Source organism: Rhinolophus sinicus, chromosome 5, assembly GCF_057876585.1.
Source record: "Rhinolophus sinicus isolate RSI-liver-muscle chromosome 5, RSI-T2T, whole genome shotgun sequence".
In the NCBI taxonomy this organism is placed as follows: Eukaryota; Metazoa; Chordata; class Mammalia; order Chiroptera; family Rhinolophidae; genus Rhinolophus; species Rhinolophus sinicus.
In genome coordinates, this window is record NC_142505.1 from 109,646,300 (window position 1) to 109,661,949 (window position 15,650).

The 15,650-nt window shown below is 43.5% G+C and overlaps 1 protein-coding gene across 1 annotated transcript in view; it reads right to left on the reverse strand.

Moving 5' to 3' along the window:
* The window catches only part of SDK1 (sidekick cell adhesion molecule 1), a 687,292-nt gene that overhangs the window by 412,318 nt on the left and 259,324 nt on the right, over positions 1–15,650 (reverse strand). The window contains exons 3-4 of the mRNA XM_088798792.1: positions 7,032–7,138; positions 4,690–4,837 (exon numbers count right to left, since the gene is read on the reverse strand). Of these exons, the coding sequence (XP_088654918.1) occupies positions 4,690–4,837; positions 7,032–7,138 (255 nt within the window). The remainder of the gene's footprint in view (positions 1–4,689; positions 4,838–7,031; positions 7,139–15,650) is intronic.

Here is a 15,650-nt window from a genome sequence, read left to right on the forward strand (position 1 = left end):
GCAGATCTGCTGTGCGTAGCACCAAGCCAGCCCAGATAGTTATAGAAACACATATGTTTCAGAAGGTCATTACCGATGGGAGGTGGAAACTACGTGAGGACACAGGACATAGAAAAGCGATACAGGATCCTGAGTCTCACTCGCCAAAGTGTGAACCCGAGATGTTGGCAGAAGGAGCTGCCAGCGCTGGGTGTGTGCAGGTCAAAGGATGCTAACCTGCTAACGCTAACCTGCCCGTCTTCCTTTTGTCCCTCCTCACCACCTTCCCAGTTGCTGCTGCAACCTCCGTCCCCCTTCCTCACGTTACCCAACACATTTATGGAACAGGAACGAGCACCTGGACATCCTTGGGAGGCCACTAAAGGTGGCTTCCTCCCTGCCCCGTGGGCCTGGGGAGTCTCCCTGGTTACCACCCCGCTCTCCCCTTCTATCGGTTCCATTCTGTATTCTCTAAACATGCCAACCTACTTTCTTTTTGCTTAGCCAGAGTCACCCTTTGTGACCTGCCACTCAGAGAATCGGATACGATGCAACTCTCTGGGTTACTGACGGGCTAGCATATTCCACACAGAGCTTTGCAGAGCGTTAAGTATCGCTACACCAGCACCCCAAGGGTAACCCCAGCTCTTTGGGGCCTTGTCTGGGATGCACACCTACCTAATGATCGGCGTCTCTTGGCCACCTACTACGCATCTCACACCTACATGTGTGAGACAAATCTGACACCACCACCAACCCCACAAACATACAAAACTTGCTTCGCCCAAAACAGTCTCCCCGTTTCTGGAAATGGAAACTCCATCCTGTCAGTTGCTCAGGCCCAAATTCATAGGCTCATCCATGGCTTCCCTCCTCTGATATCCACATCCAGTCTGAGGGAGACGCTTCTGATTCCACTTTCAAACAGACCGGCACCTGACACTTCTTGGCAGCACCACCCACCCCACCGCGCTCTGGGCTCTGCGTTGCTAACAGGTTCCCGCTTTCTGAGTCTGTCGCCCACAGTCCGCTGGTAACATCGCTCTTCTTGGACGGATCCTGAGTGACACTGTGTCCCTGCTCCTCAGACCCTCAGAGTTCAGGCCGAAGTCCTCACCAGGCCAGGAGCCGCTTCTGGAGATCTGGCCCCAACCACCGGACACGTCCCCGCCAGCCACATGGCCCCACGGGCCCCTCGCTGCTGACCTCAGCGCCGTCACACTAGATGTTCTCACTGATACGTCCAAAGCTCTGCTCCCTTCATTCAGGTCTCCGCTCAAAAGGCTTACTATCAGAGGCCACCTTGGATTCCGTGTCTGACACAGCGCGCCCAGCGCGTTTCCTACTCCATCGTGTGTTTCATTCCCTCCTCACTGCCCGTCACCAGCTGGCATGACGGATACGCATCATCGGCATCTACTGCATGGAGCTTCCCCAAGAACAGGGCTTTCTTTTGTTTGCTGCCATCTATTCAGTGCCTGAACAGTACCTGGCACGTAGTATGCCCTCAACAAGCCTGGTGAATGAACGAAAAACGCCCACATGGAAGTCAGACCTGTACATTTCTCACTCGGCCTTTCTCATAGGAACGTGAAGCAGCTCAAGCACCCCGCCCGCTACTTTTCTGGGAAGGATGATGAATTCCAGCCACTATTTCCGCTCGCAGTGTAACCTCCAGCTAACAAGGAGAAGAGGCGGCCAATGACAGCGGGCCAGACTTGCACATGGCAATCACCCCGCAGCTCTTAATGCCACCCACCCTGACGACCCTACACAGAGACAGTCCCCACCCCCACCGCCACCTCAGAATTTCACTAAGTCCACGCCTTATTGGAAGGCCACATGTGCCTTCTGTTTGTCAAAACTTCTGAGGTTAGGGACCAACAGACCACACACAAAAAGGATACATAACGCGCAGGCAGGCACGCTCAGTGTTGACGTGGACAAATGTCTGTGCGTGTCTGTGGCTCACGGCAACCCAAGCTAAGCTACAGTATTTCAAATTGAAAGGTGGCATTCTAAAATAAGGAGGAAAAAAGACTAAAGCAGTGTATGAAAAATAAAAGCATGAAGAAGGTTCAGCAAAATAAAAAGAAGAATGAGGCTGATGCAGGGGAGAGCTTGAAATCCGAGTCAGGCAGACCTGGGTTTGAAGCCTGGCTCTGCCGTTTGCCAGCTGGGTGCCCTTGGGTAGGGCGTTAAACAACTCTCATCTCCAGTTCCCAGACCTCTAAGTGGCGCTAATTACACCTGTGTCAGAAGACAGCTGTGAGGCGTAGAGAAGATATGTTCAAAGTAGGTGCTCAGTAAATAATAGCCGCTGTTAAAATTACTAATAGGCTATGCATCTAATTTTTCAAGTCAGGAAACATTAAGACTTAACCATTGCCCTTGAAAATGGAAAAAAACACACACAAAAAAGTCATTTCATTGGAAGCCGAAAGCTCACATTTTGAAGGTCATGAGGCAATGTTACAAAGCATGGAGGCAGAGTGTCCAGATGAGGTTCTCCCTCCGTGACAGACACGACCTCCCGCTGCATCAGGGAAGTGACCTCAGATAATCAGGTTCAGAGCAGGTGCAGAAGCTTGACCTGTTTCAACACGTGGGAGACACATTGAGCCAAATGTTCCAGTTTTAAGTGACACCTCTGGTGGCAGAGAACAGATCCAACACCACCTGACTTTTGTCTGCCAAACCTCCAGGTGGGGCAATGCAGAAATGTCCCTTCATCTGCGGTCTGGAGCTCAACTTCCTTAGAAGTGGAAAGTAATCTCTCTCTGAATGTACAGACTTGTGCAGAAACCACACACACACTGCTCTATGGTGTCCGGCACAGCAGGTACTTAATAAATACAAGGGTGGTGATGGTTGGGAAATCGGAAACTACAGGCCTCGCAAAGTGCAAATAAATACCCATCACCGGCCTCCTCTCCTCTCTTTAAAAACAAAAGGCACATCGGCATATGATTCTGCTCAGATTGGCGGTTTAGCAAGAGCTCCACGGCTGTAAGCAGACCATGTGCTTGATGTAACGCTACGCGAACGCCCGGCCAGTGTCTCCACATCATTAGCTCACCAGGTATTAAACAGTCTTTAGCAAGAATTTGCAGTGAAAACAAAAGCTTATAAAATTAAGGCTTGTTATTTCATTCGATACCCTTCCGTCCTTCTTGAATCAACGCTGTCTCGTGAATATATGTAGACTGCAGGTTAACAAAGGAACCACCACATAATGATATGCTGCTGGTTAAAGCAACCCTTCCCCCATGGACTGTGCTCCCGCTGACATGCAGTAGAAGCCCCAAGGTTTGAGAGGAGCCTAACTCAATCTCCTACCCCCGCCCAGTAGCAACTCTTCCCCAGGACTCATCCCAGCTCCACCCAGCCATACTGTGCTCAACATTAGAACCTTCCAGAATATTTCACAAGATTCTATCCTAGCTGCCTGTTGTTCAGCCTAACAGTCTTCTACGAGAATGAGAAACTGAGCCCTTATCTTTGTTTTACGCCAACTCGAGAGGCATTTGTTATCACTGGAATCAATATACAAGTGGATACCTAAGCCACTTTTCATAAAATAAGGAAAAAGGAGAGCAGTTATCCCATTTCTAAGGTAATTGATCTTTTTGTTAGAACTTTAAAATATGGCTTTTACATATTTTAATATCTTCCCATTTCCAATAGCCAAATAGAAACATTTGCTAAAGAGACTTCAGGACAGTGTAGGTCGGCGCCGGGCTCAGAGGCCCGGATGGGACAGAGTGAGACGGGGCTGACGGAAGGGATTGCATGGACGCTCAGGCGGGGGACAAAGCAAGCTCACGACCCACACTCACTTCAGTTTACCTTTGAAACCTGTTTGGCAAGGTTTGCACGTATCCTTTGGGAAAACAAAACAAGAGCATTTTCTTCTCGTGGATTTTTATCTGAGTGCCACCATCTGATGGCATGAATATGTGACTTTTAGCTAAGCTGATAGCGTTTCACGTTTCTTTCAGAATGTCCGTCTCTGTAACCTGTATATTGGATATATCACCTTTAAGTTACATTGCAAAATGCCCAGTTATGAAATCTACGCCAAATGTTCTCTTGAATCACTTAAAGCTCCAAGTGAAGAAAATCTGTTTGCCGTTAAACATCCTGAACGTGGGATAAGCAGGAACACCTTGAAATAATGCTTAACTAATCACAAAGCAACTATTCTGCAGTAGATGGGCAAACCACTAATTAGATGCAGGGAAATAAAACTGTCACGTAGGATAAAAGGATAAAGAGAAATAAGCAGTAATTACCACTTTATCGTCAGTGGTATCAAACACGGCTCAGTAACAAGAGGGGGAAAGCCACGGGGCTGTAAGTAAATACCGGCACTCGTACATTAGCACTTGGAGCTAAACACCACTCAGGGACGCCGCCGACATTTCAGGAGTGCATTCAGAGGGGAAGCAGGGCCGTAAAGAGGAAGGAAGGGTGCTTTACCTGGGGCGTGCAGCAAACTGAGGAACAGCATTGCCTGTTTCCTTAACTGCTTAAACATTTCATGGCCAGTGTTAAAATTGCTGTTTCCTACTGACTAGGTTACTAAGGACTGGGCGGGCCAGCTGACTAGGTTATTCTTTCCAAAGCTGCTTGGTACACTTCATATGTGAATGTAGCCAATAAGTGTTAACTGTTTTATTTTAAACTTTAAAGTTTGGAGCAACTCACATTCTGTTGCTTGGAATGATCTTGTGTCCTTCTCTGAACCAGGTCACGTGAGGTCGGGGGCAGCTGGTGATGGGCAGCAGGTTGAGAACTGCTGCCTGGCCTTGAGGAACCACTTCCCGCTGCTCTGTCGCCATGAAATTGCCCATATCTGCAGAGAAAAATCAGAATTCTTCAGTTCTAGGAAACTTGCTTGAGGTGGGGACCAAAGATGGAAATAGCTGCATCTTAGAGCAAAGTCACCAACACAGCTATAACTAAGCCATAGAACTAGAGACAACAGTGGTGCTGACGGAGCAGGTCCGGTGTGAAGTGAAGCGTCAAGCCAGACGCCCACGGAACACACTCACCAGCAGGGCTCCACGTCTGTATCGCTGCAACAATACAACGAGCTGTTTCTAATTCTTTAGTAAGGAAGTACTTGTGGACACTCACATTGAGATACACTGCGGAAAGCATCCCGGTGCCACATGAAGTGGTTTCAACAAGGAGCTCTCATAAAGAGCGTTAGCCATCGCCCAGCTCCCAGGCCTCTCAAGCGAGTCTGACCCTGGCACCCACCACTGCCTGCTCAGTCCCTACTGCTCTTCCTTTCCGGGAGACTGTCTCCATGAGAGATCATTTGGGAGACATACTTTTAACCACTGATTCATTTTTAGAGGGTTCTCCAAACCCCATACTGTAGACTTAGTTTGGGGCAGGAAGGTTTTGTTCCAGTCTTTGTGCTATTGGTTACCAACATTTAAAAAATGGGATCAGAGGGAAAAAACCCAGCCATTAGAATGTGGGTATAGTTGGCCAATTTTTAAATTAGTAACACTTGAAATTTTTGAAAACTTTTCATATTATGATTAGGTACAGATAAATATGTATACACTTAGATGGCATATAGACTCTATTTTTGTCTGAACGTATCTAAATTTGGAATAGTCCATAGAAGATCTCTATTATCAATGGATTTTTTATTTAAAAGAAATTATTTCCTATCTAACAAGCAGCATTTAATATTCTAGGAAAAAGACAAACTAATGAATGAAACAGATTAGGAAGACATTCACGGTTATTTTAAAGTAAAATCTGTTATCGAACAGAAGTAGAATGAGACATAAGAGAAAATCTAAGAGTGAGAGATGAAGGATAGAAACAAAGATATAAATAATTAAGCAAGAAAACATCTATAGTTTTATTTTATAAAATAGAATTTAATATATTATAATAAATTCTAAGCTATTAACTTATTCAAATATGCTTTGGGCATGATTTTACTTATTATGTTTCCAATTATCCAACTGAATATAAAAGTTCTGAATTATTCTGCAGACAGATTTAGCCCAGTGACTTCACCACCACGACTGAGAAAAATTTATGCTTTCCTAGTAATTAAAAACATAACTAAACACGTATTAGCATCTGCACCTCACTCGGTCACTTGTGATTACAATAGCATAACTAGAAGTTCCCTTACAGAGGAACACTGCAAAGTACAGGCCCTGAGTGGGGTCAACATGACAAATGAGCAAATATTGTCATCGCTAGTTAGCACAACCCAATTTTGGAGCTCAGAGTTCTCTAAAATCTATCATTACATGTTAGTATGTAATTTAAAACTTCACAACACTTTTTGCTTTCTTTTAAATGAAGAGATATTTTGGTAGTAAATTCAAAATATAATAAAGCAGACAGGCCATTTTACAAGGAGCCTACCCGTCACAGATTTTGGACGAGAAAAGTATGAAATACTTTGTATAAGCTGACTGAACACTACACTAAAATTCAAGCTCCCTGCATTTTGACACCTCCTTCAGTTACTTTCGAGAGTTTCATTCTCCCAAATGGTCTGGCCAACAGAGAATTAGTTAAGTCACTAGAGCTTTAACGCCATCTGAAACATTACTATACATGTACTCTTGTCGTGCTGCTAACGGGTTTCTAAACAAATCATCATTGCAAAGAACTGATGATAGATTGACGAAATTTTATCTAATCGGCTTTAATTTTTTATTCTACAAACATTTGAATCTGAATATAATGAAAGCCAAGAGCAGCTAACTAATTCATAAAACAGAAGGCAATTTGTTTCTTTTCTTTTTTTTTATCTGCCACAGTGCGCACTGGGACCTCAATCTGTTGAATTGAAAAAGTGGCCTTTCCCTCATTAGCCCCAGTGTCACCACCGGACCAGCTACACGGGTTATTTACTCATCTCTCCCCCAGTTTTAGCAATTGTTCTATGACAAACAGAACACGAGACAGAATCTCGCTCCTGAGATGGGTAACAGATTCTGCGGAGCATCCCCACACTTTCTCATTAGTTAACTCTCGGAGACCTTTCAGTGTACACATACATGCGACTTGAACTTCCGATCTTCTCTGCACTAGAGCCCCCATTCTGTTGCGCACCACGCAGCGGTAAAAGCCAGCGTCCAGCCTCCGCAAAGACGGAATGATATACCTGCCAAGTACGGAAAAGAAGTGTTAGTCGTTCCACGTCTAGAGCAGCCCCGGCATCTCATGTGGTAGGTAGGTGCCCAACAAACACAGCCCCTTTTGGTAAACTCCTATCTGTGCCATCCTTGCCTCAAGTGCAACTGCCTTATGACATCTGATGGGTATCTGTCTCCCCATCTAGGCTGTGAATGTTACATGCAATACGTTCCAGATCTGTCTTTTTCATCAATGAATCCCTGGTGCCCAGCACAGCGCGACACACAGGCGACGTCACTCACTGGTTGAATGAATAAGAAACATTAAACAGCTAAAAACATTACACTTAAACTAGACCTCTCGACACAGACATATTACAATTCTCTCTCTCAGAATTTCTAAACATTATTTCTAGAACTGGCAAGAGTCTAGTGTCGTGTCACTTTTTATAACAGTTTAAACAACGCTTTCAGGATGAGATACAGGTGTCATTATGGCAAAGGAAACGGTGACATCATGACACAAGTCCCCTCTCTGCTCACTGTTGTAGACGTCTCCCAACACAATTGATAAGCTTCTCTTTCTCACTTTTCCACATATGACCCAATGTTAATTTTAAGAACTTTCTGGAGGACTGAAAGGTCATTTCATTTGTATTTCCCATTCCTGTGACTATAAGTAACCAGCCTTCAAATCAATGTCTTTCGAAAAACTTCAGTAAAACTATACAGGGCAAAAAGGTAGGTAGACACAGTTTTCATAAAAGCCTTACTTTAGGTTTACCATTGGTTTTATAACTTAGAATGTTCTGAAATCTATAAGCAAGCAGGATACATAACCAAGGAGCTCCTGAGTTGGGTTTTACAGCTCTGGAGCCCAAACCTTTCACGCCACATAAGAGAATAAGTTCCCTGATTGGTTTCTAGGCCATGTTCACAAACATGTCAAGAATAAGGTTTGGGGCTTGGATACGTTTCACACGTGGAAAAGTATCCGTCTATGAAGGCGAGAGCTAAAACCTATGGTCGCCTATTTTTCAAAAAAGAAAAAACCCAGTGATGCTATCCCTTTACTAAAAAGATGTTCCAGCAATAATTATCTTCAATTTAAAAAATACTTCCTCTTCCAAAGTACAATCAGAGTAACTTAAAAAAAAAAAAAAAAAACAGGTAGAAGCCACCATGTATGGTGTGCTTTTTGCTCAGGGCCTAAGCATGCCTTGAAATCACTTAAATTCAACTAATTGCTCATCTTTTTATTTAAGTATGTCCAATTAGTCAACCTGAAAAGGAACTGAGAGGCATAATTTTTAAGTGAATGAAACATTTGGACAATGTGGCCAATTCAGTATTAAGCAAATATTAATCAAAATATGTTTTTCCTCTGATAACCATCTTAAGGTCCTATGCCAAGATCAATACAATCTTTTATGAGAAAAATATTGCTGAGTTTTAAACTTCAAAAGTTGATTTTTTTCCTGAGGAACGGTTATCGCAAATAAAAAAATTAATTAGTAAATATAATCAGAATAATATCAAACTGAACACAAAGAGTCAGTGCTATTTATTTAAATTACAAGTAAGACTAGAAGGGGAGCATTTTAACATCGTATACTGTGACTGTAATACAGAGTTTTGAGATTCGGCTAAACAAAGTGAAACGTTTTTAGAAAAGAAATAACCAAGTTACTGGAGCACATATTTGAGAAACTATTTCATCATTGCAACAGTTTCATCATTGCAACATAACCATATTTATATAATTGTTAGTCATTCCATGTTTCCTTTTGCACTATTCTAAATAGATTTTAAATTCGTATGAATTTCTATAGCAATCCTATATACTAATGCACAAAAACAGCACTGCTTTCAAACAACGGGAGAAACATCCAAAACTGAATATTAAGCATATGCTGTTTGGTACCATCTCTTTAGTTTTATGTTTCACCAGGGGAAGCAACTCTACAAAAAAGTTGCAAAGTGCTCCACCTATTACAGGAGTTCCTACACAAATTACGTTCACCTAACAGATGGGTATATTCATTGCAGGCCTATTGTTTATAAACACACATTTTTAAGCAGAGAAAGTTTCCTGGCTCTTTATAAGAAACCATGATAAAATCTTGGCACCATATGCCACGAAAATACAGAAAATGCTGCTGGTCTCCAACAAAGCCAGCAGGGGCGTGTGCATTTGCTGGGCCGCGCTGGTGCCACTGGACTGACAGAAAGTGTTGTCAGTGCTAGTGCATCATCAGGAATAGCACAGGAAAGGAAATCCAACAAAATCACAACAATACGAAGGGTTTAAATGTCCATTTCTGCTGAGTAGAACGCTCCAGTTCTGAACCGCCACTTGGAATGGACCTGGACCAGTCCCAGAATTTCTCCAGGTCCATGGCAGTCCATGAACAGTTGCTTGACTAGCCCTTCCTGGAGTGGACATTTGACATTTCGTTTCTGTTTCTGTCTGCCTAGGATCTGCCCCACGTTCCTGTATTTAAAGAATTCTCCCTTCTATGCGTCTTGCTGAGACAGAGCGCTGCACCAACAGGGCCCAGGTATGAGACGGCACAACCACTGGACACACGTGTTCTGGATTTTTAGATCTAGGGCTGCTGACATCCAGGAACAGGTCTGAAGGAGAACTTGGGTGACAGCAGTGGGCGCGGGGAGCAGTGGAGCCCTGGGCCAACGGGGCAGCGCAAGTGTCTTATGTCATTCGGGGCAGCGGCTCAAGGAGCAGCATCCAGGCGCCCACGTTACCAGCAGCAGGACCCTTGCTCAAACAGTAAGAAAAATAGCTCGTCCCGCTAACCTGTTTGCAGAAGGTCCTTATAGAAACTGTAGCTGATGTCCTCTTGGAGGGGCCTCTGATGGACTGGACTCCATAGCAGGTACAAGTGATACTGAAGTTCAAAGAATGGACTCAATCTGAGTAGTTTGGGCTCCATTTCTCACGTGAGCCACTGCTGTGGCCACCAGTTCCACATAGCCCTGACTGGCTTCATACAGGTGCCTCTGGCAGCACCCTACGCCAACCCCTGCCTCATACTTCTTGCTTCCTGCCTTGAGAAGTCTCTGGCACCACAACCAGAATATTTACTTGGGTATTACATGAGTAACCAGAAATGAGAGCTAACGGCCACAGGCCGTAACTCATCAGTTGAGTATGGGAACTCAGAGATAAATATTCTCTTGCACCGTCAGGTTGGGCAGTTCTGAGGTGCATTTCATAAATTCCCGGTGGGCTTTAGCTACAGCCACCTGTAATGACCATCAATTTGATAATGACCTTGACTTGGTTTTGTGTTGGTTGGGTTGGGTTTTCCTCCTTCCCTGTTTCATTGCTCCTGCCTTTACTTTTGTGCTTGAGAACACAGGCCCAAACAGACCACCTCCTGTAAGTCTTTGTCTCCACCACCGTCCTCAGAGAATCTCGGGTTATTAGACATAATAAACCTGTCTAATTTGTTGCAAATACTTTCCGGGTTAATTATTTGCCTTTTAATTTGTAATGATGATTTGAACATACAGACATTGTAACATTGTGTATGGTTATCGTGATGTTTTGATGACTTTTCCCCGTGCTTTTCACACTTTGTCTTGGGATGTTTAGAGATCATTAATCTTTGTTTCCTTATGGTTTAATTCTGTAATTTAACTCTTAAATGTATCTGACATTTATTTGGGTGTTGGTATAAGATGAAGATCTATTCTGAATATTGTTTCCAAATAACTGATTTCTTTACCATTGGTTCTAATGCTCATTTGATTATATGTATTTTTTATGCATATGGTGGTCTAGTTCAAAACTCTCTTCTGGAGTACTTCTGTTTATTTCTATTACCACTAACATGTCATTTAACTGCTGTGCCATTACAACATGCTCCTGGAAGGGAAAATTCCTCCCCATCACGCACCTTCTTGAAAATTTGTTGGTATTCTTTTCTGCTTATATTTCTACATGAGCTTTGAAACTATCTCATCAATCAAGTTACCCTCAGAAGAATCCCACTGAGATTTTCATTGAAATTAGGCTAAACTTCTATAATAATTTCAAAGGAACTGATGTTTTTAGTGTTAAGATTTCCTATTTAGGATTCTCTTTTATATCTCTCCGTGAAGTTTACTGCTTTTCTTCACGTAGGTTCTACTCATTTCTTATAAAGGTGATTCCCAGAATTTGATAATTTTTACTGATAGTGTGAAGTTTTTTGTCTTTTTATAAGACTTAAGAAAAAGTAACTTTTCCCTTAGCCATTCCTATTTTTTACTGGAATCAAAAAAGAATAAGCATCCATCCAATGTCTATTGTTACACTGTCATGGAGACTGAGCCACAGAGCCAGTCCGCGTAAGGAAACTACAACACTTCCGCAGTTCAGAATAGCACTCATTCCTCTTTTATAACAGTGAGTGTTGCGCCAAGCATTACAACGTTTCTGGCTTACACATACATACTTTGACTATAACTACAAAATAATCTTTATCCCCAAATAGAAAATAACTTAGAACAAATGTTTTCTAGAACAAACAGACAGGTGTCTGCCTATTACACCTGTGCAGACTTGGTTTGATCACTGTCATTTGGCCAGTGTGGCGACCTGCGCTGAAATGGGTAAATAAGCCTCAATATGAATAATCTAACATTTGAAACTCACTGGAATTCATTGTGCAGTTTAACCAGAATACAAGCAGCAGAGAAAATACTATTGTTATTGTTTTGTCAAAGCTGCAAAAGGTAAATTTATATTATTTACTCTTTTATAGCGTTTACATTTTCATAACTGACACCAAAAGTGGGAGGGGGATAGAAAGTCAGTTTCAGGTAAGAAACAATTGCCATTATCATAAGGTAGCCATGTTTTTCAGTTTGAGACTTAGAACAGCCTCATGAAGATTAATATATGACAGCTGAAGGTGTTTATTGGAAGCAAGGAGATGAAAGAGTAATTTGAAAAGCTAGCATGAGATTTTTAGCCAGGTTTTGTATCTCGAAAACAATTATGACAAAACACAGTGGATCCTTGATAACCTGTCTCAGTGTCTGAACCCCCAATGAACAGAATATAATTTATCACGTCTACCCCAAACTATCCTTGCTTCAGAAAAACCCATTTCTTCTTAGCAAGTGTCTAGGGAAATGATAATGAAGGCCCTACCTTATTTTGATGGTCCCCATCCAATGAACCAGCCCCTTGGTCTTGTTTCACGACAACCAACGGGGCTTTGCCTTCTAGGGGATTATCCAGAGTATATCGAAGGAGCAGGTATATTTGCTCGTACAAAGAGAAATGCAGAGTCACATCTCCTCCCGTATTTTCAGGTTGACACCAAAATTGTTTTATCATAAGTTAAAATACTTACATATAGAATTATGGCACAGTGTATGTTTTGGCATGTTAGAATAAAACTGTTACACCACTATTTTAAATGTACCCAGTGGAATCTAAGCCATATAGTGATTTCAATATCCGCACAATCTATTTAATGAGCTCTGTAACAGATAGAACTTTTATATTGTTTCTCTTTACTCTTTGAACTGTAGCATTAAATCTATTTACCCCACAGAACTTTATTCTAATGTAACGTATTTTTATGCCTGAAAGATACTTATCGATTGCCCATACTTCTCTGAAATAAATATATGCATATAAATAGCAATTTAAAGAGAATTTCCCTTGACCAAAAGGTTCTAAGCGCATAAAAAATTTCTTCTGGATTACACGTTCACCGTTAATCAAAACAACATAAATGTATTACATATTTTGAAGAATAATGATTAAACATTAAAAATTTAGAAAGGAAATGTTTCTTAATGAGATGGAAGTGACTGATATTTTTTTCAATTACGTTACATTTCATTAAATGGAAAGTTATTTACTACTAGAATGAACAGAATTAGATAAAAATTAACAACAAAAAGAAGAGAAAGTATTGACTGCATATTTGCATACAGTTCATCTAAACCTAATGAATACATGGAAGAAATAAACAAGTAGAGAAAAAGTTGATGCACAGCAACAGCAAAACACACTGAAGTAATAAAACCAGATATGGATTTAGAATATCAAATAATCTTTTTCTGCCAAGGTTAATGAAAGTGTGTTCTGAATGAATGTTTGAGAAAATAGAACGTGCTGACCTTCCTACGGTGCATGTTCCTTCTATATCCAGACCCGACACTGATCTGACAGATGTAACCAGAACTTTTTACCCCTCTCCCCCTTGACATCTGTAACTGAGGCCTCGTCAAGCCCTTCTCATTTCTGAGTAGGGTGAATGCATGCAGAGATTCACAGAAGAATATTTCTCAACTTGTTTGCTCCCTCTAACAAGTCTCGAATGTTCTAAGTCTAATATATATAAACGGATAAGCCCCAGGGCATTGCTGTGAGCTGCTGCCTGGGTGAAACAAGGGGCCCTCACCTGCGTATTTCCTGCAGATGCTGTCTGTGCTCTGCAGTCACTGAACACGTCTTGAGGCCCAGTATAGTGCGTGACGGAATGGGAAAGGTAAGTGGGTAACCAAAAATTGGTACAACTCTTGCTGCCCACCTACACAACATACCAAAATTGGGAAAACCACAAGCTTGGTCAAAATATCCCATATCTGGTATCACCCTTTGCCCTTAAAAAAAGTCAGTACAGAGTGAAAGGCCAGAGGCTCTTCTATGGGGTGTCTTCAAGGGCCCGATACTCTATTTTACCAAATACTATGCACTGTGCTTGCAGCGCGTCCTCGGAGGGATCCCACAGGGAGACTCAGTCAGGAGGTGTGCTTTCTGTTGTGAAATGGGAGACAGAGCCCAAGAGGACAGGAAAAGAGGCCTGGCAGACGCCAACGCAGAGGCGAGCTCTTGCAGAAAACACACGTGGAAGCAGCCCATACCCATGGCCGCGGACCCCGGTTTAAAGACCATGCACATTACTGCTTCTTTTTATTAGGAAGAACAATCTGGATTTTTCTGAAATATCATTCCTTTCTTCCTGGGGCACCAAAACATTACGTCATTTAATTTGTGATGCCTTTGAGGCGGGTTTTGTTATACCCACTTTACAGATGAGAAAAGTAAGATCACACTCGTTAGATAACTTGTGCAAAGTCCCACAGATAATAAGTTGAATAGAAGAATGTGAACTCAAGCCGTGTGCCATTAAAGCTGATGACTCATACATGGTTCTCATTTCTCAGTTCACGTCTTTTTCTTTCTTAGATTCCTCTCACAAACCAAGCCTATGATGTCACCTTATAATAATCTATAACGTTGCCTAGGATTTATTAACAGAGTTCTGGTGGGCCAGCAAACATGCTGTCCACATACATGAGAGCCTTTTACTGCTCACAGCACCACAAATGAGGTACGACCACCTCCCTCTGCAGATACTGGACGTGGGACTAACAGGCGGTTTGCCCGCCGTTCTGCTGTAACGCACTGGTGCTGAGCTGGAGCTCCAGCTGAGGTCTGTTTGATGTCAACGTGCTCCTACCTGCTATGATAACTCACTCCCCCAACACCACTCTCTGACAGCATAGGCCTAATAAGGAGAGAGGAAGCCACAAACTCATGTGCACACGGTGCAGGCAGAGGCTGGAGCTGAACTAAGCAAGGGTGGCATTAGGAGGCACGGGCACTAGACAGCGCGAGAACCGGGGTGGCTGTGCCTTTCCCACAGCGCCGCCCTGCCCAGCACGTGCTCCTGTGGGAAGCTGCAGACCCGCGTGGCCAGGCCTTGAGCCTGGTCAGGACGGGCCAGAAAGCAGAATTTTCCATCAAATCTTACAATTTTTAAATGCTGGCAATCGAGGAAGAGATCTATTCTGTGTGTACCCAGACGCATTTCTACCTGCGGGCAGGCTGAAGGCGGCCCGTGGAGCAGCACATCCTAGCCTGCGGGACGAGCGACGCTCCTCGTGGAGAGGCGCACTCCTGTGTGAGAGTCCTCCAGGGCGCCGTCCTGCCCCCTAGTCCACGGTGCCACTGGCCTGCGCTTGTTGGTGGCATCTTGGGCTCCTTGGTATCACTAGTTCTCCACCCTACTTAGCAGGAACGGCAGCGCCTAGTAGAACACTCCCCAGGGACCTGGGGAGACCTGAGGCACCGCGGGGGAGGCCACAGCGCAGAGGTCACCTGACCTGCGCGCCCCCACCTCAGTGCTCATGCTCTGTCCGCAGCATCACCCTCACTCCTGTACCCTGACACCTAGCACTGGCAGGAGTCCTATTAATACCCATTTTTGCTGCTGAACATAGGGCTTCTCCTCGGGGCCACCCTCCCATGATCCACCTTTCTCAGCGTGACTCTCAGTTCGCCAGGCAAGTGTCCGTTGACGTCTCAGAGCTGCAGACACTACTGACATACAGGTGTCTGTTTAAATATTTATGCTCCTCCGATCTGAACAATATGGGCGGCGGGGGGGGCTACTGCCACGAGAAAGCACGTTTATCATCCTAAAGAGTTATTTGCATTCCTCTGCAACCATAGCTTTTCTGGTCTGGTCATTTCACTAACGGGTTTAGTTTCCCAAATATAATGAC